At 40.3% G+C, this 26,393-nt stretch overlaps 8 protein-coding genes across 9 annotated transcripts; 6 read left to right on the top strand and 2 right to left on the bottom strand.

Moving 5' to 3' along the window:
- Nucleotides 1-168: 168 nt before the first annotated feature.
- LOC141825271 (uncharacterized) lies at nt 169-3,500 on the top strand. Of its 2 annotated transcripts, none has more exons than XM_074712657.1 (5): nt 169-214; nt 963-1,213; nt 1,551-1,642; nt 1,940-2,053; nt 3,163-3,500. In XM_074712657.1, exons 2-5 carry the CDS (start codon nt 997-999, stop codon nt 3,337-3,339), a joined length of 600 nt encoding a protein of 199 aa, XP_074568758.1. In that variant the 5' UTR covers nt 169-214; nt 963-996; the 3' UTR covers nt 3,340-3,500. The 2 variants fall into 2 exon arrangements, with proteins under 2 accessions (XP_074568758.1, XP_074568759.1); XM_074712658.1 differs by having other exon boundaries at nt 172-214; nt 967-1,213.
- Nucleotides 3,501-3,735: 235 nt separating this feature from the next.
- LOC141824605 (uncharacterized) lies at nt 3,736-4,877 on the top strand. Its single transcript, XM_074711920.1, has 2 exons — nt 3,736-4,073; nt 4,148-4,877. The coding sequence occupies exons 1-2, from the start codon at nt 4,017-4,019 to the stop codon at nt 4,766-4,768; spliced, it is 678 nt and encodes a 225-aa protein (XP_074568021.1). The 5' UTR covers nt 3,736-4,016; the 3' UTR covers nt 4,769-4,877.
- A 96-nt stretch (nt 4,878-4,973) lies between these two features.
- Nucleotides 4,974-5,871, bottom strand: LOC141824606 (uncharacterized). The gene is made up of 3 exons (XM_074711921.1): nt 5,708-5,871; nt 5,413-5,621; nt 4,974-5,329 (listed from the first exon to the last, which is right to left on the bottom strand). The coding sequence occupies exons 1-3, from the start codon at nt 5,795-5,797 to the stop codon at nt 5,053-5,055; spliced, it is 576 nt and encodes a 191-aa protein (XP_074568022.1). The 5' UTR covers nt 5,798-5,871; the 3' UTR covers nt 4,974-5,052.
- Nucleotides 5,872-6,098: 227 nt separating this feature from the next.
- Nucleotides 6,099-6,847, top strand: LOC141825351 (ferredoxin-thioredoxin reductase, variable chain-like). The gene has a single exon (XM_074712734.1). It carries the CDS (start codon nt 6,194-6,196, stop codon nt 6,653-6,655), a length of 462 nt encoding a protein of 153 aa, XP_074568835.1. The 5' UTR covers nt 6,099-6,193; the 3' UTR covers nt 6,656-6,847.
- Nucleotides 6,848-8,103: 1,256 nt separating this feature from the next.
- Nucleotides 8,104-11,395, top strand: LOC141825533 (putative rRNA-processing protein EBP2 homolog). The gene is made up of 2 exons (XM_074712911.1): nt 8,104-8,155; nt 10,404-11,395. The coding sequence occupies exon 2, from the start codon at nt 10,410-10,412 to the stop codon at nt 11,271-11,273; it is 864 nt and encodes a 287-aa protein (XP_074569012.1). The 5' UTR covers nt 8,104-8,155; nt 10,404-10,409; the 3' UTR covers nt 11,274-11,395.
- A 51-nt stretch (nt 11,396-11,446) lies between these two features.
- LOC141825532 (pentatricopeptide repeat-containing protein At2g18520, mitochondrial-like) lies at nt 11,447-12,997 on the bottom strand. Its single transcript, XM_074712909.1, has one exon. It carries the CDS (start codon nt 12,987-12,989, stop codon nt 11,766-11,768), a length of 1,224 nt encoding a protein of 407 aa, XP_074569010.1. The 5' UTR covers nt 12,990-12,997; the 3' UTR covers nt 11,447-11,765.
- Nucleotides 12,998-14,998: 2,001 nt separating this feature from the next.
- On the top strand, nt 14,999-17,788 carry LOC141824613 (uncharacterized). Its single transcript, XM_074711929.1, has 6 exons — nt 14,999-15,140; nt 15,224-15,350; nt 15,426-15,908; nt 16,513-17,011; nt 17,143-17,224; nt 17,384-17,788. Exons 1-6 carry the CDS (start codon nt 15,102-15,104, stop codon nt 17,600-17,602), a joined length of 1,449 nt encoding a protein of 482 aa, XP_074568030.1. The 5' UTR covers nt 14,999-15,101; the 3' UTR covers nt 17,603-17,788.
- A 1,404-nt stretch (nt 17,789-19,192) lies between these two features.
- Nucleotides 19,193-22,321, top strand: LOC141824108 (uncharacterized protein At4g15970-like). The gene is made up of 4 exons (XM_074711342.1): nt 19,193-19,563; nt 19,647-20,012; nt 21,420-21,901; nt 22,010-22,321. The coding sequence occupies exons 1-4, from the start codon at nt 19,324-19,326 to the stop codon at nt 22,056-22,058; spliced, it is 1,137 nt and encodes a 378-aa protein (XP_074567443.1). The 5' UTR covers nt 19,193-19,323; the 3' UTR covers nt 22,059-22,321.
- Nucleotides 22,322-26,393: the final 4,072 nt, after the last annotated feature.

The following is a 26,393-nucleotide window of genomic DNA, read 5'->3' as shown; positions in this document are numbered from 1 at the left end:
TTGAGCTTATTTAATTGAGATCTTAATTTTTTTTTTCAAACTTTTGTGAATAAATAATTATTCAAAATTATTTATTTAATTGATCTCGTAAATAACTCCATTAAAGTGTAAAATAAAAATTTGCTAAAAAGAAAGGGTTAAAGTTGAGGATTTAAGTTTAACCCAAACCACGCTTCCAACCCTAGAGAACGACGCACGCCGCGCAAGCTTGCAGGTATCGACTCCCTCGACCTCTCGCCGACGGTTTTCGCCGATCTCCTCCTCAACTCATCGATTCCGCTCCATGTCTTGGCGCTTACCTTACTTCGGCTCCCTGTTCATCTTCTACTTCCGCCTCAGCCTTCATCTCCCTCTCCCTAAGTCATCCACCTCCAACCTCTTTTCGCTCAGCTGCCCCATCTCTCGATCGCTCTAAATTTTTCTCTGTATACATCTTTGAGTTTTTTATGATAAAAGTTTGTAACTTTATATATTTTGCATTGCGAAAAATTACAATTGGTTGGAAAGATTTTTGAAAGCTTTGGTTCGTGCATTTATGTGTTTTGGGATTTTACATTGACACGACCATCTTTTGGCCAATTCAGTTTGCTTATGATTAAGATTACGATGCCATTGTAGTATGTTTTATCGACTATTCTGGAACTCAATGCTTTATTTTCTTCTACATCAAAAACATAGCTGTTTTGTTGGGTTGGGTTTAACTTTCACTGATAGTTGGTTAGTATATATGCTTGTTCAAAGATTGTTCCACTTTTTGTTTAGGTCAATATACTTGTCGTTCCATTGAACCTGTCTATTAAATATGTCTTATTAATGTTTTGATTTTATCTTTAATGTTATTGTATTAGTGCCAAATGTTTCAATAGCTGTGCCATCCTTTGATATGATTACATGATGTGCTGATAGGAAACCTATTGCAAGCATATATGATGTCAAAAATCTAATTTGTATTAATTTTGTAGTCAGAGAGAAAGAGTGGAGTAATTGGACTCTCAAATGGATTCTGTTGGGACTGGATGGCGATCCGAAGAGGAGACTCATGTGGTTCTCTCTCCACAATATTTGTCTCTTTTTGGTGAAGGAATATCACTGGTGTTCTCTCGCTGGACAGCGCTCCAGATGGCGGTGGAAAATGCATGGGGTGGGCGAGACTCACGACACAAATCTGAAGAGCTCACCTCCACTATCCTCACCTGGTTCTCCCAGTCTAAAGGTTATTTTCATCAGTAAATCAGCTATCATCTCATACCTAATTTGCACAATGTAATATCTTTAGTTACACATCCGTGCCTTGTCATTCAAATTCTTTCTTTTTGTCAGACTTCCAAAATTACGGATCTCTTTGTTTCACTCTTTCAAATTCTCCCCTAATAAATTTTCAATAATTCTCTCTTTCTTTGACTATTGCAACTTCTTCTTTTCTTAATTCTTTCGCTTCTCTGAGCCAAGAGAGGAGGCTTTGTTTTATGGGGGGTTTTTTTTGGCATGGTAATAGATTAGAGAAACTAATTCTCAATTTTACACGATAAATTAACTCTTCTTCTTTTTAGGTTCACTTTATATTGATGATTTGGAAAATATGCTTGAAGAGAATATGTTGGATTTATTCAATACAGAGATTGATGATGGTAGCATCGAAGAGGTATCCAATATCCCTAAAATTTTGTATTAGAAGGAACAACTTTCTGAAAATATCTTAGGCACATATGCTTCAGTAGTAATTACGCAAATTTGAACTTTGTCTTTAAAGAATCAAAATTTGTATGAATCATGGACATTATAAGGGGGCTAGTCTTAAATTTTAAATATGTCAACCTAACAAATCTGAGCTTGATATGCCATAGGCCCGTAGTAGACTTATTTATGTAGGAAGTCATAAAAGCTGGTACTTCACATTGAAGTTCATTTAGTGTCCAAAAAACAAAATTCGTGTATACAGGTTGCTGAAGAATTGATGATCATGCATGAAGACTTTCTCAAGGGAAATTATGAATCAATTGAAAAGCTGAGGAGCTCGGGACCTGTAATTAACTCAGTTGCTCAGAGCAAACAGGTTATCTTTTTTTGGATTACAAACCCATTTTAAGTTGCTTAACTGTTGAATTCTTCCAGGTCATATTTGTTTGAAAAGATGGGCTAGTCATTCATTGCTTATTTGAAAAGAAGATAATTTCAATACATAGTCTATGATGCATCCTTCTCATTCATGTCGTTATTTTACCTAAGGTTTAAGTATCACTATACTAAATTGTAGGTTAAACTAGGTCTTGTTACACCAAGGCTTGCAAATTAATTATTAATTGATTGAGTTATTAAATTCATTTTAAATGTTAGCAATAACAGGCTTTGTAGCTGCATTCGTACAGTATATTTAGTGATAGTTAACTTTCTTTTTTCTTTTTTTGTGTTGCTTGAGATTTGTTTTTTAATTTACCTCTTTGTCTATGCTTGCATGCTAATCTTCTACTGGTTTATATTATGAAATTGTTATGAACCATTTATTTCTTGTGATTTTTTTTTGACCCTGCATATGTTGGTCATTTTGGAGAGTGTTGGAACTAGGAAAAATCAGCAAACATATGGCATATATGTGATTGCGTGAAATAGCTATGTTGTCATGCAATGTGGCTTTATATAATAAAAAAGGAGATGAAATTCAATTTAATTTAATTACCAAATATAGCAACCATAAAGATTCTGAGTGATTCTTGTTTAGAGTTTTATTCATAGAATTTGCTTTGTTTTTCATTACATCATAAAATTTCTTTGTTTATCACTTTTAGTCATATTTGGTGTTGCTTTCCCTATTAAAAATGCTTTTGTAGCAACAATTATTCTGTAAGTATATTTTTTTTATGAGAACATTTAAGGATAGATAGTATAATAAGATACTCATTTGAATCCTTATTGATCACGTATTAAATGAAAGAATCATATGTTCCATGATGATCAATAGATATTATGTTAACAAGTTGGATCAGGTAGTACCCGGCAAAGGGGGATAAGAGAAAAACTCTAGTAAACATAATCTGAAGCGACTTAAGAGACATGAATGTTACTACTGATAGATATCACATTCTATTTAATTTGGTTTTGTTTATTTGTTTTCCACATGTGATCTTAATTGTGTTTATCTTGAGAAGATATATTTTCATGTTGCAGATAGGTAACCGTGATAGCGAAGATGAGAGCTCAGACGATGAGGTCGCAGAAATGATTGTCGACGAACCCAAAGTGAGTGAAATGGTTGCGGAAACACCGAAACCGGAACAAGTTCCCGACAAGGATGGATGGTCCACAGTTCGTTCCAAACGAAATAAGGGTAAGAAAAGTCGATAAGTGCGAGCGATCCGATCCAACAATGAATGTATTTATCAAGCAGAAGAGTCCTGGCACCAGATGCTGTCGATAGGACCCCAATTTTTGTTGCACGTTTGCTGTTCTTGTTCTCAGAAGAGAAGACTGTTATCGAGTGGATTAGTTGTATTTGTTTGGTTTAACCATATTTGCTTACTGGAATTCAAATGATCAGATGGCGGCTACCAAATACACTACAAAAAAGGTAGCCGACCAAAGACGTCCACGTGTTTCCACATCCGCGGCGTCGCATCAGTTCGTTCCATTGCCTCCACTAGTGAAAAAAAAAAGCCTTACGGGCGAAGTAACTGAACTAACTCAAGTTACTATAAAAGGCAACCATTCTGATTCATTCTTCCATCTCAAAGCGTACTCCTCTCTTCCTATCGATCACGTTTCCTGATCCATCGATCTCGAGCTCTGTCGGTGCAATTGAGCTCGGAAGATTGGGAGCAGTAGCGCCGTCTTGGGTGGTGGTGCGGAGCTCTACGTGCGCCTCCGACATGCCCGCTAATTGTTCTGCTGCTGCGAGCCAACGCGAAGTTGTCGCCGCCGTCGCATCCGCCCTGACGGAGCAGATCGTCGGCGTGTGGCTTGACAGACTCGTCGTCTTCTGCCTCGCCTGCATCCTCTTCCCCAATCGCTAGTTGTATAACAGCATGGGGCTCAGCTCTAAGCTCGCCTCCTCCGACGTCGACGCCCTCCTCTGTTCCCAGGTCTCGTAATTTTGTGTGCTAATTTAAGCTTGTATTCTTGATTTGCGCTTGAATCGATTCGTTGCTTCGTTAAGGATTTGCTGGAGATCCCGAAACCGACGAGCCAAGCGAGGAACTACAGCCACCAGCAGATGCAGAGGCCGCCGCCGCCGCCGCTGCACTGGCCGCCGTTGAAGTGTCCTCGCTGCGCCTCCACCAACACCAAGTTCTGCTACTACAACAACTACAGCCGCACGCAGCCGCGTCACTTCTGCAAGGCCTGCCGCCGCCACTGGACGCACGGCGGAACGCTCCGCAACGTGCCCGTCGGCGGCGCCCGCGTCCGCAAGAACAACAACAAGCGAGTACCCAAGCCTACTCCAACCCCGCCGGCCGCCGCCTCCGCCGCGTCATCCAGCAGCGCGCCGATTCCATTTCTCTTTCCCGACATCCCCCGGCAGGCTCTCCCTCGTCTCCCGCCGCCGCCTCCGGCGACGCTGCAACTGGCTGCTTCGGATTACAGCGCCAACTTGGCACCGCAGATTACTACAGAGTTTGATCTTGCGATGAACTCGTGCGGAGGCAGCAACTGCTACTACGGGGAATGGCAAGTGGGGCAGGTGTCGGCGATGGCGACGAGCACTAGTGGCGGCATGGATCATTCCGGTGCCGACTACTGGAGTGGTTGGGATGACGACATGGCCGGTTGTCCGTAGCTGCTGGCTGCATGCCTTTGCCTTTATCTTTATGCAATATTATATTTGTCCATGAGTGCAGTTTGTGTTGTGTGAGTGTGACTCCCCTCGTCACTTTTGTGTTGTTCCAAACTTGATCAAAATAAATAAATAAATTAGAAAAAAATTCTTATTTGTTCATTTCTCAGTGGATTTATTGTTATATGTCCCTTTTTAGAAGTGAAAATTGAAGAAGAAACAGAAGTTCAATCTAGTTTGATTCGAATACATAGAGGATTAATGCATTTTGATTAATTCTGTGACTTCTAGTGGAAGGAGCTCATGCCGACGGCGCCGGCGCCGGCGCTGGGGCCGGGGCCGTAGGGCAGCTCGTCGGAGGCGACGGCCTTGGAGTAGAAGATGTAGTAGAGTTCAGTGAGGAGGGCGGTGAAGAAGACGAAGGCGGCGCCGGCGGCGAAGACGCCCTTCCGCACGGTGTCGCAGGAGAGGTCACCGTCGAAGAACATGTTCCGGTAGCGCGTGTGGTGCGCGTTCCGCACCGACCCGGCCAACAAGCACGCCTCCGCTATTATGAACGTCACCCTGCGTTAATCACGGTGAATTAATAGTCAAATCGGAGATTATTTCTTGCGATTTGATGATTGGGAATCGAAATTAATATGTACGAGGAGAGGAGGAAGAGGAGGAGGGTCCAGGCGCGGGGGCCGCCGGGGGCGAGGGAGCGGCGGCCGAAGCAGAGACAGTTGGTGAGGATCATGAGAATGGCGTGGCTGAGGAGGAGGAAGAGGAGGGCCCCAACGCCGTAGCCGGTGGCGATGTCGGAGTCGTAGACGCAGTAGTTGTAGTTGTCCTCCGAGTCCGACACCACCTGCGCCTGCAACCAATCAACCACGATCAGTGAATGAAAATCGAGGCAAATGTTGCGACATGTGTCGGAAGGAGCAGTGCGGCGGAGGGTACGGTGCTGCGGCGTTGCTCGGCGGCGACGGCGAGTGCGAAGGCGATGAGGTCGAAGAGGAAGACGAGGGCGAGGACGAGCTTGGACGCCATGCTTAATTGATCCAATATCCTCTGCTTTGAGGTTCCATTGATGGCTAGGTGATAAAAATGAGGAGGGGGAAAAGAACGAGGCGGCGGTTGGCGGTGAAGTGGACGGAGCAGCGGCGGCGGTTGGAGTGAAGTGATCTGTGGTTGCGTGTGTTGCTATTTGACGGCGTTCTAAAGCAATCTAGTGCACCAATAAGCAGATCCACAGTGGCTGCGTGTGGTTTGTTAGATCTCCTGATAGATTAGATTGCATCTTTTCTAAATTTGTCGAAGTCCAATAATTGTGGAGCACGTAATTTCGTTTTTCTTTATCCCTTGCCCGATCCATCGCTTGCAGCCTGTTCGACGAAAAGCCCCACACGGAAGCGAAGCCCAAAACTCAAGATCGGAGACCCAGCAATGGCGACACCGGCGACGGCCACCGCGGCAGCCCTCCCTCCCTCCCTCGTCCTCTGCTTCCCTCCCTCCTGCGCCCCCATCACCTCTCTTTCTCTCCCCGCCCGCCCCGTGCCCGTCCTCAACGCAAGTACCGCGCGGCGATTCCCGTGCCGGGTCGCCCTCTCCACCGATCTCTCCTCCTCGTCGGAGATAGAAGTGGAAGAGCAGCAGGCGGCCGCTAAGATCGGGAAAAGGGTTCGCGTCACGGCGCCCCTCAGGGTTCACCACGTGCAGAAGGCGCCCGACCTGGATCTCGACGGCTTGGAAGGAGTAATCAAGCAGTATGTTGGGGTCTGGAAAGGGAAAAGGATCTCCGCCAATCTCCCCTTCAAGGTCGAGTTCCAAATCGCCGTCCAAGGGCAGCCTCGCCCTGTGAAGTTCGTCTCTCATCTCAAGGAGGACGAATTCGAGTACTTGGAATGATCCGGCGATGCGTGTTTCAGTAACATTTCCGGATTGTAGCAACAAGAGAGATGCTTCCAGTCGACATATACTTTGCTTTAGCTTTTCCACCATTATAACATGAAACATCTGTCTGTAAATTGTTGTTCATCATACTGAATGTTATAGAAGAAAGAGGTGGCTTCGAGGATGCCATGAAGTCAGTTTCTATTTCATCTTGTTGATGAATTCGATTGATTCTTACTCTTCTCGGCGTAGAACTATGTCGGCGCGGATAGAACTGATTGAATAAATAATTCCCAGATCATATCAATCAGATTCCAAGTCCCACTTTCCAGTCACTCACAGGTCAGAATCCACAAAACATGACTCAATCCATGTGAATGAATGAGCCATAAAGGGGACAACGGTCACCTGCAACGTTCTTCTGCTTGCTTCCATTAATTATTAATACGATCTTCTGCACCTTCGACATTCAGCACTTTCACTTCACGAGGCCTGATGCTGAGATCTCTGAAGAAGCTCAAGCTCTGGTCCATTCTCAAGAAGCGACGCAAGTCCAATTACTCATCTCGACGCCGCTGTTCTTGCTCTGCCCTGCCACCGCAACATCTGGCGGATCCTTCAGCTCCGCCGGTGTCTTCCTATCAGCAGTACCTGCTGCCTTCCCCTGTTTTCACGGCGACGGTGCAGCAACAGGAGGAGGGCGTGTACTGTGGGTGCTTCACCGGCGTTGCGACTTTGGCTGCTCTGCTCAGATGCTGCTGCTTGTGTTGTCTTCATCAATTGCCTTGATAAACTCCAAAGCGTGCTTTTCTTTTTTCCTCCCATAAGTTGGGGAGGATGGCATCGTCTTCGTTTCGAGGAGATTTAAGTGATATTATTTTGTGAAATCTCCAACGAAAGTCCTTTGATTTGTAGATCTTTCAGTCGAACAAAACAAAAGGATCGATTCTTTTGGAATGGAATTTATGAAGATTCGATTGGATCGATTCTTTGATTTGTGATTATTTGTCGATGACATTGTATAATCCTGCAAATTATTATTCCTTAATTTTAGTTGTATATATATATATACTTTAACATCCATTTATTTCTTTGTTTTATGGAAAATAATTTTTAAATATATATTTGTTTATTTTCTAATGTTTAATACAATATTTAGATAGAAAATTTAAAAGGACACTTTAAAAAATTATTAAAATAACACTCTATTTTTTTTTTTATAGTTAAAATAATAAACTTTTTTTAGAATATAAATAACTAGGGTTTTTTTATTTTTTATAGGAAAAAAATTAGAAAAACACCCTTTATTATAAGTATTTTGAGCAAAGTACATGCAAGAGATATTTTGAGTTATAAAATTATAGAGGGCACTATTTTGGTAATTTTTGAAATAGTGGCAGGGCTCTTCGATTATATATATATATAGACCGTTTCTTTTCCTTCGTTCTCATCCCAAACCCCAAACCCTCGCTTCTTCAGCCCTATCGTCAACGCCGCCGCCGCCGCCGCAACCAGGTACGGACTCCTCAACCTCTCTCCTCCGATCTCCGCCTCATATCGTTGTCTCTGCTGCTGAACGTTCCCATCTTCCCCGGCGTGTCAGACCCATCATAGTCGCCCCGCCTCCCTTTTCTTCCCCAACGTTGCGGCCCCACTTCCTCGTCTTCGCTGCCGCCTCAACTCCCCACCTCTCTCCGACTCAGTGTTTACCTCTGGAAATCCCATATTCTCCTCCGCCTCAACTCGTTAGCTGCGCACCTCACTTCTGCTGCATTGATCTTTTAGGGTTTTTTATGATTGTTTGGGTGATTTTATCTGAAGTGATGTTGATCATGAATTGCTCTTTTGTGGAAACAAATCCTCCGCCGAATAACAAAGCTTCGCAACTATCCGCTTTGCTAATTTTGTGTGTTTCTTAGGAATTTATTATGTTTCAATTACTATTCTTACATTTTATTGGTTATTGCTTTTAATTCTGGAAATCTCGATAGAGAGTGATAAGATGATTTTGGTTAACAGGTTTCCATAAAAAAATATTATATTTTTCATAGTTCGTATCAATGTTTCTCTCTTGGTCAGGATTTAGAACCAACTCTATTTATCTGATGTATTTACTGAACTTTGATTTGTGTAACTTATAGTGTGGTCAGGATAGAAGAAACAATAAGATAAAACATGGCATTAAAGTTACTTGTAATTCCGACCAGCTAATAGCCAGAGAGAAGACAGATTTAACAATCTTGCCTAATTAGAGAGGAAGTAGGAAAGACAAAAAAATAGAGAACATTTTATGGGAAGATACAAATAGGAGAATTACAGTGTTGCTATGAGATGATAGTTGAATCAATCTGGTCAACACTTGCTCAGAGTTGAAAGCATTGTGCATCAATGAATATTTAAAATGCAAATTGTCTCATTATTTCCTATTATCTTTATATCTGTGTTATATTTGTGTATTCCACCCTTCAAAATATTGAGTTTGTTAACCTATATTTTTCTGCTGCAATATATGAATTTGGTCTGAATCTTTTGTAATATTAAGTTGCATTCATGCCGTGCGGCTGAGGGAATGTAAAGATCATAATGTAGGACTATATTAGTTAGACTCGGAGATTAGTATTTGGTTTGTGTATGGATTTTTTTTTTCTTTCAAAATGTGGGCATGGGGACTTGGTAGAAGAAGGACCAAAGTTTGGACACAAGTACTGGAACACAACAGATTAGCATATAGGATTTCCTGATTATTGTTTAAAATTTTATTATTTAATAATGGACCAGGGTATTAGGTGTTGATTTGTTGCTAAATTTGTAGTATTAGATTAGAGGATTTTTATCTTCTAAATGTGTAGTATTAGAATTGAATTGATTGGGACATGATTTTGGCTGACTTGAACTGGATCTGAGTCAAGTGTTTTTTGTCCAAACCAGCATTTGCCAAGTAAACTAGTGTTGCTCAACTGTTCTGCATCTTTCCTCCCATTGCAACCTTCTCCTCTCATTGTTTTACACATGAATGAGCCACCTCCAACATTCTGTCATGCCTAGATGCTGATGGTTCTCCCCTTCTCTGTTGTCGGTGTATTGGATTTCTATAGATGGTTCTCCTATGTTAGCAGGATTTAAAACAAAATATTGTTGCTCTTATAATTTAGAATGTGTAAGCCAACAAAATCCATATTATAAAACATTCCAAGGAAAGTATAGTTTTGGGTGCTAGCTTATCTGCGTATCCCCTAAATCTCCGATGCAAATTTTCTGTTTTTGCCTTCTAGATGCAATAGGTTGCACTTTTATTTGTAGGAGAATCTAGTCAAACCATCTACACTAGATGTAGAAGAAACACAGTTGGTCAGATGGTCATATTGACTGTCGAACAATGGCATTTTCTCTGTTCTTTAGAACTTACATTGCCATTTATCTTATCAACATTGCTGTATGATGCTAGCAATGCTAAAATACTGACTACTGGAAATGTTTCTTGGTTCCTATACTCTAAATTAATTCTGTTTGTTTTTTTATTCTCTCGATTTGTACCGCAATCTTGTTCTCGTTAAAGCTGTATTTTGACATTTATTTGATTTATATCTATTTATTAACTCTATGGAGCATCAACTTTTATACAGTGGACATCTTCTATTTTATTCCCTTTTGATTTCTTTCTCAGTCTGATAACACAAGGAATTGGATGTTATTGCTGTTTTTTTTTCTACAATTTATAAGAGAATACTATAATGTAAGTGATTGATTGTTATCTGCTTTGCAGTCTAAAATGGTTGCACTCAGAGGTCAAGATTCAGCACTTGCTGAGGAAGAGTTGCTGAATGACTATGTCGATGATGTTGAGGAATCTGAAACAGAATCAGACGAAGAAGTGCTACTGAGTGAACCTGCCAAGAATTATATTAATAATAAGGAGGCTCTTCTTGAGAAGCTCGGCGATATAGCTTGGCCAGAGCATGTCAAATGGATTGACAAGCTGACTATTGATCACAATCCAGAGCAAGAAATAGATGCCAATGATGATCTGATACGCGAATCTGCATTTTATACACAAGCTTTGGTTGGCACGCGGCAGGCCTTTGAAAAGTTGCAGTCCATGGGTGTTCCGTTTCTCAGGCCTCCGGACTACTATGCAGAGATGGTGAAAAGCGACTCTCACATGTTGAAGGTGAAAAGCAAGCTTTTGGTAGAGAAAAAGAAGATTGAGGAAGCAGAAGAGAGGAAGAAAGCTAGGGAAGCAAAGAAATTGGCGAAAGAAGTTCAGGTGCAGAAGACAAAAGAGAGGGCAAAGCGCAAGAAAGACGAGATTGATTCTGTGAAAAAATGGCGGAAACAACGACAGCAAAGTGGGTTTTCGAAAGATAATGATGATGAAATGAACTTGCCTCTGGATGATGGCGATGAGGGGTTCAATAAGTCGAAGAAAAGGCGCACGGGGGTGGCTCCTGGTGACAGATCTGGAGGATTCGTCAGGAGAGGAGAGAAAAATAAGAAGAGAGATCGCAGAGAATCAAAGTTTGGCCATGGAGGCAGGAAAGGCATGAAGAAGCAAAACACTGCTGATTCAACAAATGACTTTAGAGCCTTCAACAAGAACAAATTTTCACGAAACAAACGGGGGATGAAGAAGTGATAGAGCTTTTAGCTTTAATTTAAAGACTGAAATTCAGAGATTGATTTTGTTATGCTGTTGTATAAGAATTTTGTCGTAGTTGAACTTGCAATTCATGCTTTCAGGATGCTGCTCGTCATGCATATTTGTGTCTCCATTAACTCAGCAGGTGAAATGAAACCCCTACAATCTAAGAACATGTACATCAACAATTGAGTACACGGAAAAACAAGTGGTTTACAAACTATCCATTGATAAGCCAATCAATCCAAAGTTGCAGGAACATATCAAATATAGCAAGTGAAAGAACAATATTCGACTGAACTGCCTTATGCTTATTGAGCTATGAATTGATAATACATCAGTATCAGATGCAGTCTGATGAAAATGGAAGACTTGAAGGAAGGCAGTTTCCATGCTCAATTCCATGTCTATCCTGGCACAGAATACTTCAATGGACATCTCTATGGAAGCCAAGAACCAACATCACCATTTGACAAAGGATCGATCGCATTAAGCAGCATCTGCTGCTTCTTCATTCAATCCAAGCTCCTCTTCCACCTTCTTCCATCTCTGAACTAAGTTTTCAGGGAAATGCTTCTTCACCTTATCGATTACTTCCTTTGCTGCCTGCACTTTGTCTTCCTTAACCAGACCACTCACCAAGAGTTTCACTGTCTGAAAGTCCGGGACTTTATTAAACCTCAAGCTATCTTTGAACACTGCAAACCCAGTGTCGAAATCCTCAATCTCGCACAAATGTGTCAGCAAAATCTTAAACATCTTCGCATTCGGCTTTGGACCTTTCTTTCTCAGTCCCTTGTATACCTGCATTGCATCTTCGTGTTGGCCGGCGTTGAGGTGGCAAGTAATGAGATAAGTATAGGTGATGCGATCGGGGCCGAGGCCGGCAGCCTCCATCTCCTTGATCAGCTCGAGGACTTCCTCTGGCTTCCCGTTTAGCGCCCTATGCATAACTCTCACATTGTAAGCAGCCTGATCAGGCACACAACCCTTCTCGACCATCTTCTTCCACAACTCCTCGGCTTCCTCCTGCTTCCCTGCCTTGTACAGAGAATCGATGAGTGTGGTGTAGATGATGAGTGTCGGCTCGAGTTGCTTCACCTCCACCATCTCTCGCAACGTTTCCAAGGCCTTGGTGACCTTGCCGCTGACGCAGAGAGATTTAATGAGGATGCCATAGGAGAAGCAATCGGGAGTGATGGAGTGCTCCTCTGAAAGCTTGGCGAAAAGACTTGGCACTCGAAAGGGCTTCTTTGCCCGACTGCAGGCCGTGAGGAGAGCGTTGAAGGACAGAACGGAATGGGGAGCAGAAGTGAGTGTCGGTACTTGGTCAAAGGTGCGGATGGCGTGGTCGAGCATGCCGGCGGAGCCGTAGGAGATAATTAAAGAAACGACGTAAGGCTCCGTGAGGGAGGTAGCCTCGGACTTGCGGGATTCGATGAGGGCTTCGACGTCAGAGAAGCGGCGGGTGCGTGCGAGGCGGCGTACGGTGAGCTCCAAGGCGTAGCGAGAGGTGGCTACCGGGGAGGCTTTGGCGTCGACGGCGGACAGAATGGAGAGAGCACGGTCGGGATCAAATTCCTTCTGGAGGCGATACTTGGCGGCGGCGGCGGAGATTCCAGCGGGACCGGATGCATTCTCAGCGGTGGAGAGGCCGCGACGGAGGTGGCAGAAGAGCGAGAAGTGGCGGCGTGAGGCGGAGAGGAAGGCCATGGCAAGAGACGGAGACAAAGGAGAATCGGAGGGGTTTAGGGTTCTGAGCTCAGCCTATTTGAACTCTGTAGAAAGGCCTGGTGCTAAACGGGCCGGCCCAATAACAGCCCAAATTGCTATCTCTTCAGCCCAAATTAAAGAGCCCAAATAGCTAAGTAGATAACTTAGAATACAAACTACTTAACGACACTAGGGGTGGGATGAATAGCGTTTTCGCTCGATGGATGCTCTCAAACTTACTTCAAACACCATCCATGTGAGAATTATGCATACGACTATACGAGAATCTTACCTTTACCGAATCGGCACGACTCGATACTTTGTTTCCGATATCAATACTACGGATTGATTCTTTCTTCAAAGTTGCCAACTTATGCAGACCTGTACTAATCACATCACACATGCCAACCAAAAGGACATAAATTGAATCCTTGTCTTGTTGCCTGTTAAGAACATGCACCTAAAAGAGCCAAATAATGATGATGATAATAATAATAATAAATAATGACTCTTTTAGTCGACTAAACAGTGATAATTAGTTAAATTGGTTAGTGTTAACTATTTAAAAGATTTCCCACCTACATGATTATTAAAAGATGGAATATCCAACTCAGTTCGTTCTGCGACCATTAATTCGGCCACGTTGGTGGGGCCTGCGAAATAGATGGCCAATGAATATGCATTAAATAAAAAATATGATGAGTTAATGTCTTGTGTATGCATTAATATTTCAGAAAATTTCATTTTGTCGTCATCTTCTATTTCATTTTTTTATTTATCTCCCTAGAGTTTAAAATATTGTAAACAAAAGACAAAAATTAAATGTAAGTTCATCATTTAAAACATTATCATTTAGATATTTCATTTTCAATTAAAATCAAACGGACACCCCTTTAATTATTTTATTTCAAAAATACTCCTTGATCCATTGTTGTTGTAGCAGTTACCGATAAATACTATAACATGTAAAAGCTACTTAGTAACTAGTACAATATATGGAAGTTATTAAGTAATTGATACAACATATTTAGGATAAGTTTAAATTTTATAATTTAAGATTTATATAGAAGCTATTTAATAGCTGTTACAATTTGTAAAAGCTGCCAAATAATTGTTATAACATAAAAAAGTTATCTAGTAGCTGCTACAATGTGTTTAAGATGAGTTTAAATTTAGAATTTAAAGTTTAAGATTTATAATGTATAGAAGCTACTGAGTAACTATCATAACATATAGAATATACTTAGTAGCTACTATAATATGGTTGAGTTAAGTTTAAGATTGAAGATTTATATCGTGTAGCTGTTACAACATATTTAGAATAAATTTAAATTTTAAAAAATCTAAATAATTATATATTAAAACATTATTTATCAACTTGATCGAAATTATTTAAATTTCATTAAAATCACGAAGCTATTATATAACTATTACAACCCTAAACTCCAAACCTTATATTCACTCTAAATACCTTATAACAACTACTAATAATTTCTATACGTTGTAACACATATTTGATAGCTTTTCCACGACGTAGATGTTAAACACATTGTAAAAGTTACTATATAATTTTTACATATTATAATAATTATCAATAATTGCTACAATAGCACTTGATCCAGAGATATTTTTGAAATAAATTATTGTGTGTCTATTTAATTTATTATTATTATTATTTTATTAAAGGAGTATTAATGTTCTCTTAATCAGGGCGCCGTTTGAATTTTGTCCTATAAAAATTACATTTTTCGTTTGTTTGTTTCTCTTTTTTGGGGGCGTAAATTTATCAGAATTGAAATAAATTTAAAAAGCTGGGTTAATTTGCAAAGGAATTTGCATTTATTTGCCGCAAGCTTTTGCTTATCGAGATGTCCGGGGACCATGAGCCTTGTACAAGGAGGAAGAAGAAGAAGAGGATGATGATGATGATGATGATGATGATGATGAGAGAATTCTTAGCGAAGTCTCAAGCTCTGCACCTGCATCCGTGCCGCTAATTTGCAGCTCCCGGTTCGGTGGTTTGTGATGGAGCAGCTTCTCATTCTCCACGAATCCTTCTGCTTTTCTTGCTCTTCCCATTTCTGATCGCAGTTGCAATCCGAGGCCTTGGCCATGGAGTACGAACGCATTCATAAGCCGTTGGCTCCGCAGGTAAGGTTCTCCCTTTTATCGCTATTTTTGACCTTCCTCGAGGTGTGGATTATAGGGTTTAATGTTGCTGTTTTGTGGTTTAGGGCGGCGGGTTCTCCCCGAAGAAGCTCCGGAAGGTGTTGCTCAGAGTGGAGAGGAGGAGAAATGAAGAGGAGGAGATGGAATCGAAGGCTGCGTTGAGATCGGAACTGTCGGAGGTCGAGAGCGGAAGTAAGATCTCCCCTTTCTGAGAAAAATTTGCGGTTTTGCGCTTTGATTGAAGTGATATGCGGCGGAGTCTTGCAGGGGCCAGCGAGGCGGATAGTTGCAAGGACGTGGAGTGCTCCATTCCGAACAGATCGAGAGATCTTCCGATCGCCGCAGGGAGGATTAGGGTACCAGAGGACGATGCTCCCGAATCAGACAGTGCGTCCGCCGGATTCGAGTTCCAGAAGGCGGAGAGGACGCAGTCACTCCCGACGAACCGGTCGACGGCCACGGCGGGGTTGGTGCCCCCGTTCTCGAAGCCAGCGCCGTCGAAGTGGGACGATGCGCAGAAGTGGATTGCGAGCCCGACGTCGAACCGAGGCGGAAACAAGAGCGGCGGCGGCGGAGGGCAGGCCAGGAAAGGAGGCTTAGCGGGATACATAACTCGTCAGACCTCTGCGAAGGTCGTTTTGGACGCGGTGGAAGAAGCCGAGACCAAGAGAGTGGACGTGAACGTGAGCCATGCGAAGAAAGAGACGGATTCAGCAGACATGCCTGCGGTTGTTTTCGACAATTCAGATGGTAATTCCAACATCCATAGCTTCTTTGCTTCTCTTCTGTTAAGCTTCTTGGATCTTGAGGATTTAAAGCCTGTCTATTCAGAATCATTTTGTTCTTTTTATCTGCTGCTCTTTGTAGCTGTAGATTTTCTTTCTAGCTTCCTGCTTCTTATCTTTATGGATGCTTCTTGAAAAGATTTCAGATTTATCTAGTGAAATAGAAATTTTAAGTGGAAAATTCAGTTCCCTAAGACTAGGACTCCTAAACAGAGTTCATGAACATCGCCATCTGCTACTGTTAACTGAATAACTATGAAACCGTTCTTCTCCACTAGGAAGATAGAAAATTACCAGTGTAAGTTCTATGATGGTTGCTTCTTTTCAGAACATTTGGTCTTGTATGATTATTAGACAAAATGATAGGTTAGAGATAGAGACAAAAAATTATAGTGAATATGACAAAAGATTACTAGTGATGTATTGCTAAAACTGAAAGGAACAAGATCATTGAACCATACTCTAAACAGTTACAACTTAGAATTGACATGATTTGTTCTTATTGTTGTTTTGCTTTTACACATTCCCAATTCATCCTGGCTTTATGAATGTATCGTAACTCTCTGCAGCTAATCAAAGTTGGCATGATTTATCGACATCTACTCAGAGTGCTACGACATTTATGACACCAGCAGCCACTATCAGGGCTGTGTCTATGAGGGATATGGGTACAGAAATGACTCCTGTGGCAAGCCAAGAGCCTTCTCGAACAGGAACGCCTGTTAGAACAGCTTCACTGTCGAGTGACCCACCTTTGTCCCATCCATCAACACTGCAGAAAACAGCTACATGTTCAACTCAGACATGCCCAGCTGCTAGCAATGAGGAACAGAGCATTGGGGAGGTGCCGGAGAAGGAGCAACGAAGAACCACCAGGAAGGAGATACTCATGCTAGGCCAGCAATTGGGCAAGACGAACATAGCTGCATGGGCCAGCAAGGAAGAGGAAGAAACTGATGCATCTACTTCAACTAAGACGGTGTCAAAGGAGGACCACCTGGTCGGAAGTGCCACTGGAGCTCGTGCAGCGGCATGGGAGGAAGCAGAAAAGGCCAAGTATCTTGCTAGGTATTGAAGTCCACATAAGTAATCATGTTGCTTGTGAGGCTCTCTTCTTTGATTGCCAAGGGAAATTGGTGGTAGATTTTTGAATTTACATGAAGTTGCTTTCATGATCTCTAAGGAAAATTGTTTCTCAGGTTTAAAAGTGAAGAGATCAAAATTGTGGCATGGGAAAATCATCAAAAAGCAACCATAGAAGCTGAAACTAGGAAAGTTGAGGTATGCTTTCTCCTTGTAAAGCAATTATATTGAGCCATTGAATTGTTCACAAAGCCTATCTTTTGAATGCGTTGACAGCTTCAATTCTAAATTGTAGTCGATTCAACAGGACTAACCACAAACCATGGTGATCATTTTTGACGATTTCCATCTTACCAGGTTGAGGTAGAGAGATTGAGGGCATCTGCCTATGAGAGATTGATGAACCAGCTCGCGGCTGTGAGACACAAAGCCGAAGACAAGCGAGCTGCAGCAGAAGCCAAAAGAAATCAAGAAGCTGCAAAAACTGCCCAACAAGCAGACTACATTCGAAGAACCGGTCGCATTCCTTCCAGATTTTCTTGCTGGAGTTGGTGTTCCTACTGCAGATTTCTTTGAAGGAAAAGACTCATTCCACGGAAAAGAGAGGAAGAACTCTAAATAGATGATGTCGTTAAATTTGCAGTTATCATTGTTTTTGAATATTCAAATATTGCTTATGTAAAGTTGATGATCATGAAAAATCATCAAAGATTTGTTATGTTAGCAAAAATGTATCATGAAAAACCATCAAATATTTGTTATGTCAACAGAAATCTAAATTGGATTGTTTTATGTTCTTCTTATAATTTGAGCTACTTCTTTTGCTGCTTTATCCAATCATTTTCAGGATTGTTCACATGAAATTAAATACTCAAATATTGTTTAAAAAAGATGACAACGAAGATCACCAAATTATGATACTTACAATCTATATCTATATTTTTTAATTGGATAAATAACTGGCCATGCAAATTTTCCTAACTAGTCCATATCACATTCAACTTACTTGATCATAACACTTCTCCAACTCTCAATCACTGTCGAACTTTAGCTTTTATTCTCTTTTTGGCCAAATTTTCAAAAAAATAAAATTAGAAAAATATGTTTATCATCTTGAATAATATATATAATTCGTGTTATTGTGTAGCTGTTTAGAGTGAGACGTCTCATTTCATGAAATACTTTGTTTTTAAGTATTTGGACCATTGTTACACCAGGCGATTCTTGATTAGCTAATGGATTAGTTAATAAGCTAGGTTTATCTTAGAACAATAAAAATTAATATATTTCATGCACAATGACCATGTGAGATCTACAAGTCTTCTCGTTTGTTAAATTTGTTTTCTTGTTATTGAATATCCATTTACTGAACACTTTCTTTTATTAAAAACATGCAAATAAATAATATAATAAAATCCATTTCAACTCTCCCAATAATTGAATTCCTTGGGTTCACGTCTGGTTTGAGGCTGAGCATTTAAAATTTAATTAGAAAATTAGCACATGTAATTAATTAATTATTATTAATTATATTTTATTCATGTCGATTATCTGTCATTGTCAGCTTTAATTATTGAGATAAAATGTTAGAATAGTTGTCGAAATTGACTTGTTATTTTATTTTTAAAAATTTAATAAGTTAGGTAGCTGTCGAAATTGACTATTCTTTAGTCTCTCTACGCAATTCCTTAATCATGTTTCCTTCGACGAATTGATTGTTAAACTCAACATAAAACTTTTTTTATATTTCAATAAAATTAGCATTTTTATTCCTTTAATATATATATATATATATATTATAATTTTATTTGAATTTTATATATTTTGGTTATTTACTATTGTTACTTTCATGGTTCGCTCAATAATCTCAAGATTAATAATTAATTAATATGTCGTTTGAGATGAGATCGGCATTATAATTGAGACCGGACAACTTTCTAATGTGTGGCTAATTTTAAATTGTGGACCGGGGCGATGCCGGCCGGTTGGTGATCTACCAACCAACTCGAGTTGACTCGAGCCGATGCAAGCGTAAACTGAACCGGCCGAGTCAAACCGTCATCCTTAGACCGGCGTGAGTCACTGCTTCGACGCCATGATTGAACCTGTTCTGCTATTAATGTGAACGCCGGCCATGGCGTTTCCTCCCATTTCTGGTAGGGAGACGCTCCCTCCCTCCCTCTCTCTCTCTCTCTCTCTCTCTCTCTCCGGCCATCCTTCTACAGCTGCTGGCTTGTTTCTAGGAAGAAAGGAGCTAGTTTTTGGTGCTGGAGCGGCAGGCTCTGCAATCGCTGGCGATGAAGTCCTCCGCCTCCTTCGGAGTCAAGGCGGCGGACTCCCTCATGCGTCGGTGGGTTTCCCCGCTGCTATTTGTTGGGGTTGTCGTTCTCTCGTTCACCTTGCTCTTCCGCGCTACGTCTCCTTCCGCGCCCTTCCCCGTTTCCCAGCTTCGGGTCGGCGAGCAGCAATCGGGTGCCTTCGACTCTTCTCAGACTTCTTTGGCCGAGCCCACCGTCGTTGCTTCCGATCCGGAGCCAGTGAGTTGCTGCCTCGTTTTGCTTGCTAGAAGATGCGTTTTTTTAATGGGATTTAATGGAAATGCCATTTTTTTTTATTACAGGAAACGCAGGAGATGAGGTTGGAGAGGGTTCTGAAGGCGGCGGCGACCGCCGACAACACGGTCATAATGACCTCGTTGAACGCGTTCTGGTCGACGCCGGGGTCTGTGCTGGAGGTGTTCCTGGAGAGCTTCCGCATCGGGGACGGGACGAGCGCGCTGCTGGACCACCTGGTGATCGTCGCAGTGGACGACAAGGCGTACGAGCGGTGCCTCGCCGTGCACCGCCACTGCTTCGACTTCAAGGTCCAGGGGGTGGACTTCTCCGGCGAGAAGGTGTTCAACACGCCGGAGTACCTGGACATGATGTGGGCGAGATTGGATTTCCTGCGCCTGGTGCTAGAGAAAGGTTACAACTTCGTCTTTTCGGTGAGTTCGACTTCTCCAAACCTCCAATCTCCATTATTAGAGCCATGAGCAGCAATTTTGTGGCCAACAACATAGCGAAAATTTCTTGTTTTCTTTACATTTCACAATTAAAAAGACAAAAAAACAAATCTTCTACTGGTTGTCGGCCTACTTGAGTAGGTAAAGCATGGATGATCGTTGACCAATTAAAATTCTTTGATCAAGCCTTAGTTCCATTTTTCTTTTTCATGTTGGCATCCAAATTTCTCCAATTGTCACGTGAGTTCATATGTTTAGCATACTGCCTATAAATATTTGGACTTGGTCCAATTTGGTACAACATTATAGAGGCAATGGAATCATGAACATGAACCTCACACTTTTATTTGGATCCTGAATCATGTAGCACATCAGTCATGTTCCTTCTTGAACTGCTTTATGTGCTTTAGACAGAATAAAAGGTTGAGTTTTCCATCAAAAACCTATGATAGTTCGTATAATTTTCAGACCCTTGGAAAAAGTAATACTTTATCTCAACAATTACAGATTTCATTTTCAATTTCACTTTAATTTTTTTTTCCGTTGATATGGAATTTAATGTTGAAAACTATTTATTTGTGGTGGTATTGGTATCATAGAACCTTGTTTTTTTTTAAAAAAAACTATGAATGGTTTATTCCAAATGCTTACTAGAAATAATGAATTTATATGACGGATTGGAAGATATTGTAGTTCCTCCTTTTGCATGATTTGTCATTCCAAAAAGATCGTAGAACTAAGATTTTGCTTGAACTTGATGACTGTGGAATGCATGATTCTTTTCTTTAGCCAGAGAATAAACTGTGATGGTAAGAAAATTAGGATCTCGGTATGAAAAAAAACAAGTCAGGGAAGTAGCTATAACAAGCCTTTAAATTAGACAATTTCTTTTGTTGGCCAAATATCCAGAATAAGATGCAAGTTAAGGTCCAGTTTACACAGGAGGAGAGGCCATGAGAGGAAAAGAGAGGAGTGGAGTGGAGAAAGGAAAAGGGCTTTCCTCTTCCTTGTTTGCTAACTCTGCTGACGCAGAAGAGAGGACAAAGATTGAGAGGGTGTGTAGACAAGTTTCCGACCGATCACAACTTTCCTGATTACCTAACTACCTTGGTACTCTCCTCTTTGCCAAATAAGTTGGGCCTAAAATTTTACCCGCCCTTTTCTCTTCGAAGTCATCCAACAATTTTAATCATAACTGATGAACTTTTCCTAGTTATGGCCTTGTTTTTGGCAATAGATGAATTTTCCCCTCCAATTTGTGGTGTCCATATAGTCGAGGATTTTTATGAAACTTAGATGAAGGCTATTACCTTTGATTGTTTTAACCTGTGTGTAATATGACTCGACATTGAAACAAACTTGTCTGAAGAAATGTTTTCTTTACTGCAGGATGTCGATGTAATGTGGTTCCGAAATCCCTTACCCTTCTTTTATCCAGATGGAGATTTTCAGATATCTTGCGACAACTTTTTGGGCGATCCAACCAACATGAAGAACTGGCCGAACAACGGGTTCAACTATGCAAGATCAAACAACAGAACCATAGAATTTTTCAAATACTGGCACGCCTCGCGTGCCAAATTTCCCAACGTCCATGAGCAAAATGTGCTTAACATCATCAAGTACGAGCAGCATGTCAGAGATATAGGTGTGCAAATAAGGTTCCTGAGCACCGAACGCTTTGGAGGTATCTGTGAGCCGAGTAGAGATTTCAACAAGGTCTGCACGATGCATGCAAACTGTTGTATCGGCTTGAAGAAGAAGATCGATGATCTGAGAGCCATGCTTGATGACTGGAGGAAGTTCATGTCTTTGCCATCGGATCAAAAATCTTCTAGGCACTTCACATGGAGTGTGCCTCAAAGTTGCAGGTAAACTCGCAAACTTGTCATTCTGAAATCATCTTTCAGGACATCTAGTAATGATGTGAGATCTCTCGATTAGCCATAATAGTTTCGAGGTTTCTTGGTAAATTGCAGATTGCCACCAGGCTTCTTCAGCAAGAAGGAAAGGAAACGACAACTCTAAACATTTGTCTATAGCATTCATTCTCTCATTCTTTCCATCCAAGAATAGTGCAGCTTAGGGATAAGACAAAGACTGCAAGGGAAAAGAGAAGTTTATGCTAAAGTAGGTCGCCAAGTTTGGTTCTTTGTGTTCATTACTTCATTGTTGCAGCCTTTAGCAATGCTTGAATCCTTGTGCCATAACCTTTGCTGCTTAATTTACAAGATGATTTTATTTTGCTGAAAGATGAAATGCAATGATACATATTGTTCAGGACCTTATCACTTTTTTTTTAATACTTCAAATTTGTTAATAAAAAAGAGGAGTTTGAGCTTTTCTTGGCTCCACACAGGAACACAATTTATATGAAGATTAAAGTGTAAATGAATCTAAACAATTGAAGGTATCTTCAAGTTAGCTTTCGATCGATCGAGCAGTGCGTGGTGTCGGACCGAGCCAACATGAGATGGTCTAGTCGAACCGAGCATGAGTCATTTTTAGACTGGACTATGAAATTGAACGGGCCGATCTGGCCCATTTGAAGCGTTTTCGGCCCATCGAAAATTCAAAGTGTTATATGCGATGCGAGGGCTAGTCGTGGGTTCGAAACGATTGGAAGCGGGGGCAAGGAGCGAGACGAGAGCAATGGCGGCGCCGTGGACGGGAGCGGAGCCTCTGCTGTCGAGGCTGTCGGCTTGGATGACCTTCGTCGTCTACCCGTCCGCCGTCATCGCCTACTGCCTCACCGTCAAAGACGATAAAGCTCCAAAGAAGGAAAACAGCTCCCCTTCTTCCTCCTCTAAATAGTCCCTCGCTCCTCCGCTCAGGTACTACTGACGCCGCGTTCAGCGTCGTCGCTATAATATTTTGCAATTAGCATTCTAAAAGTTTGATTTTTGTTTGTTTGCTTGCATTAAGATCTTTCTATTGGAACTTGAATCGAAGTTCGGAAAATGTCAACATGTGGGTGCATGGGAGTAGTTTTGTCAGAAAGAACTAGTTGAGGGCAAGTGAGAATGCTTGATCTTTTTATATCTTAACCAATCTATAATACTTTAAGCTTTCAATAAGAGCAATTTCTATCTATATACAACTTTTTCTGCAATCAATACGACTTTGGAAGAATTATTTTGAAGGTTATATTATGGGATCCAGGAAGCATTGAGAAAATCATGAATTTGATGTGCTGGTCAATTGGCGCAGTCCAATTCAGTTGGTTCAGAATAATTTGACGTGCTTCCTTATGATAAACTTGAGAAGAATTGATGAAGGACACTTGCATGAGAAATTTGTTGAAACGAATAGGATTATTTGACATCAGAAATACCAATTTTAAACTTGCAGCGTTTGATCATTATATATACAGAATACTAATTTCCTTACCATTATCTTATCCCAAGATGGATTTCTCAGTGAACTTGTTCCAATAACAAGCTTATTGGGATTGTCTAGAATATTTGAGATGGAATATGCTAGGTGTCAAACACCTCCTTTTGCATTTGCAAAGGAAGAAGCAACAAACAAGGAAGATAAATTATGCAAAGAAGAAAAAGCAAGCTCGAGCAAATGACAAATTTTACATGGTTTGATGGTATTGCTTTGTCCACAGTAGCATGAAGATCTCTTGTTAGGTAGAATAATGTCAGTACTCAAAATAGTTCACTTCCTTTATAATGCAGAATTAGAGTCTACTTGAAAGATATTTAAGTGAAACTAGGCCAGAGTATGAAAATCCCCACATGTACTAGAAATAATTTTAGATAGCGATGCATCATTCCATCAAAGTTCATAGCGCATTAATCATGCTTCACTTCAACATGGACCATATGTGTAAGTTCATCTAATTCTAGATAAGGCTTAGCCATTTCCCACTTGTATGAGTTTGATCGTAGCCATATGTCATTTAGAAGTTTAATGTTGAGTAGTTTCTTGTAGTCTTTAATGTGGGTTGTATCTTATAGTCTTTAATGTTAGGTTGTTTCTTATAATCTTATTCTGGATGGAACACTATCAATATTCCCAAGCTAAGATGAACAGAAGATTTGTGAACCACAATAGCAACAGTCATGTGATTTATTATATAAATTAATTTTAGGAAAATATTGGGAAGATATAATGTAAAGACATCAACAAGTAAATAGGATCTCCATTTACTAGCTCAATAGTTTATCTAATGTTCATATCAAGAATCAATGGTTATAAACTCTTATAAAAACTAGGTTACACCTTAGTTCCGATTTCTCAAGGGTCTTTGTATTGCACTGTAAATCCTTCAGAGGCCTATAGTTACACGCGTCTTCTATGCATTTCAATTTGATTGAACAGTTAGTTTTATCTTTCATGAATTCGTCTTGTATACTTGTTTTCCAATTAAACAATTGGTCATCACTACTTAATCTACTGCTGCGTTTTATTTTTTCATACTTGTTTCGTCTACAATGTCTGTTACCTCTCTGCAATCTTACATGCCTTTCGTCTTATTATTTGTCGCTATTTTCTTTTTTGCCGTGTTAATATTCTCATCTAAATTGGATTGTTTGTTGGCAGGTTATTCATTTAAAGATAGAAGAATTTTATAAGATTTCAAGCAGAGTTCCATTCGGGATGTTTTATATCAAAACTCAATGTGTTTGCTTAATCACTTTTAATCTTGTGAACCAAGTAGTAGTTTGTTGAAGCATAGGGAATTATTGGGTGATGTCTCAAACTTCTTTTTGTGGATACTGAAAAAATAATCAAACCTCAACTTCATGATTGGCAGATGAAATTTTACACATTTTTCTTTTATGTGCGACAGTATGAGTCACCTTCTGTACTACTTCATTCGAAGTAATGAAAGAATCTGTATAGCATGTGTGTTCTCTTTCTTAAAATCACTTCCCCTTAGTAAACAGTGGCGAAGTTTTGAGGAGTTCTCTGTGGAAGGAAATGAGAAAAGCTCGACTTGCTGTGACCATGCACATTAGATGAGGTGAGGTTGTATCACCAACTTTATTGTGTGTTTGTGAACATCTATACGATTAGTGATGAAACTATGTATTATTGCTTCTCTAGTCATATGCGTAGGTGAAGTTATAGATGCATTGCTTAATCTTGATGCTGTTATTGACTTAAATATAGAGTTTATAAATAAAAGGGGTTGTTAACCTATGATTGTATCCTCAATGCAAATTGTGTCCTCCCATATGATCAATTTATATAGCTTCTCAACAATTTCCAATGCTAAGAATGTTTCATGGTTAATAAAAATGTCTTTTCAAAAGTATATTTTAATTAGATTCATTGAATGATGGTTAAAGAAGAAGGAATAAAATTGAGTTGGGAGTTGGGAATTAAAAATGGAGTAGGTACATTTGAGGGAGGAGTAATGGTAGATGGACAAAAAAGCCATTAACAAGTAGCATTAAAATGAAGGGACAACTATAAATAAAGATTCCAATGCTTAAACGTTCCTTCATAATTGCTAAAAAAAAATAATACCACTTATAAAAATTCGAATAGGATTTTTTTAATAATAAAATTTTTAAAAAATAAAAGATGAAACATATTATGAATGAAAAATGCAGTGCAAATTATCAAAGTGAGAATAAGCTATCAGCTGTTCATTCAAAGTGAGAACACAATTTAAAAATAAAATATATAAAACAGTCATAAACGGAATCAGATATAAACAATAACCTGTGTGTAAGATCACACACTGTTAAATAAAATTCACATTACTCACCTAAAATCAGTAAGATAAATATCACTCAAGGAGAGGAGTTCAGTGGGAATGAAAAGTTACTAAGATATTGGCACGGCTCAATCACAATACTAACATACATGGAGCTAGCTAGCTAGCTACCATGCAATCTAAGCAATATGAGTGAACCGAGCCAACATCATAGTAATTATTTCATAATGTAAAAACTCTGCAAGTGGTTCGAAAAAGAGGAAGAAGAAGAAGAGGAAGAGGAGGAATATGGAGAAGAAGGGGAATGTATGTGGATTTAAGTAGGGAAGAAGGTGGCCAGATGCATTTAAAACGGCCAGCTACCGGAGGAGTAAAACAAGATGCAGCATTAATGGTAGCATCACCTACATATTCTCTTCCTCGTGGATCCTTGCATTCACATTAATATTAAGAATCGATTTGTGAGTTATGATCGTAACTGAACTAGAATTCGTAATGGTGGGACTGAAATTACCGTATTGGCTCAAATACAAGAGGATTCAACTCGATCGATCGACATGATCTGACTGAGAAGCGATCGATCGATCGAGTTAGGATTATTAATTATTTTATTTGGACAAAATAATTGAAACTGGATATTAATTATTTTGGATGGATTTTGTGGCATTGAAGAGAGAAGCAGT

This window comes from Curcuma longa, chromosome 3 (genome assembly GCF_044706935.1).
Source record: "Curcuma longa cultivar G26 ecotype Majalengka, Jawa Barat chromosome 3, ITB_CL_G26_1.1, whole genome shotgun sequence".
Taxonomy (NCBI): domain Eukaryota; kingdom Viridiplantae; phylum Streptophyta; class Magnoliopsida; order Zingiberales; family Zingiberaceae; genus Curcuma; species Curcuma longa.
The sequence above is the reverse complement of the archived record's forward strand: the minus strand, read 5'-3'. Positions and strand labels throughout refer to the sequence as shown.

What these genes read in the sequence shown, in the direction of transcription:
- LOC141825271 (XM_074712657.1), top strand. Translation starts at nt 997, where the DNA reads ATGGATTCTGTTGGGACTGGATGGCGATCCGAAGAGGAGACTCATGTG. An exon ending in ATGATGGTAGCATCGAAGAG is followed by an intron (nt 1,643 to 1,939) that starts GTATCCAATATC and finishes TCGTGTATACAG; the next exon opens with GTTGCTGAAGAATTGATGAT. An exon ending in CAGTTGCTCAGAGCAAACAG is followed by an intron (nt 2,054 to 3,162) that starts GTTATCTTTTTT and finishes TTCATGTTGCAG; the next exon opens with ATAGGTAACCGTGATAGCGA.
- LOC141824605 (XM_074711920.1), top strand. Translation starts at nt 4,017, where the DNA reads ATGGGGCTCAGCTCTAAGCTCGCCTCCTCCGACGTCGACGCCCTCCTC. An exon ending in ACGCCCTCCTCTGTTCCCAG is followed by an intron (nt 4,074 to 4,147) that starts GTCTCGTAATTT and finishes TGCTTCGTTAAG; the next exon opens with GATTTGCTGGAGATCCCGAA.
- LOC141824606 (XM_074711921.1), bottom strand. Translation starts at nt 5,797, where the DNA reads ATGGCGTCCAAGCTCGTCCTCGCCCTCGTCTTCCTCTTCGACCTCATC. An exon ending in CCGAGCAACGCCGCAGCACC is followed by an intron (nt 5,622 to 5,707) that starts GTACCCTCCGCC and finishes GATTGGTTGCAG; the next exon opens with GCGCAGGTGGTGTCGGACTC. An exon ending in CTCCTCTTCCTCCTCTCCTC is followed by an intron (nt 5,330 to 5,412) that starts GTACATATTAAT and finishes TGATTAACGCAG; the next exon opens with GGTGACGTTCATAATAGCGG.
- LOC141825351 (XM_074712734.1), top strand. Translation starts at nt 6,194, where the DNA reads ATGGCGACACCGGCGACGGCCACCGCGGCAGCCCTCCCTCCCTCCCTC.
- LOC141825533 (XM_074712911.1), top strand. Translation starts at nt 10,410, where the DNA reads ATGGTTGCACTCAGAGGTCAAGATTCAGCACTTGCTGAGGAAGAGTTG.
- LOC141825532 (XM_074712909.1), bottom strand. Translation starts at nt 12,989, where the DNA reads ATGGCCTTCCTCTCCGCCTCACGCCGCCACTTCTCGCTCTTCTGCCAC.
- LOC141824613 (XM_074711929.1), top strand. Translation starts at nt 15,102, where the DNA reads ATGGAGTACGAACGCATTCATAAGCCGTTGGCTCCGCAG. An exon ending in ATAAGCCGTTGGCTCCGCAG is followed by an intron (nt 15,141 to 15,223) that starts GTAAGGTTCTCC and finishes TTTGTGGTTTAG; the next exon opens with GGCGGCGGGTTCTCCCCGAA. An exon ending in TGTTTTCGACAATTCAGATG is followed by an intron (nt 15,909 to 16,512) that starts GTAATTCCAACA and finishes AACTCTCTGCAG; the next exon opens with CTAATCAAAGTTGGCATGAT.
- LOC141824108 (XM_074711342.1), top strand. Translation starts at nt 19,324, where the DNA reads ATGAAGTCCTCCGCCTCCTTCGGAGTCAAGGCGGCGGACTCCCTCATG. An exon ending in TTGCTTCCGATCCGGAGCCA is followed by an intron (nt 19,564 to 19,646) that starts GTGAGTTGCTGC and finishes TTTTTATTACAG; the next exon opens with GAAACGCAGGAGATGAGGTT. An exon ending in GTTACAACTTCGTCTTTTCG is followed by an intron (nt 20,013 to 21,419) that starts GTGAGTTCGACT and finishes TCTTTACTGCAG; the next exon opens with GATGTCGATGTAATGTGGTT.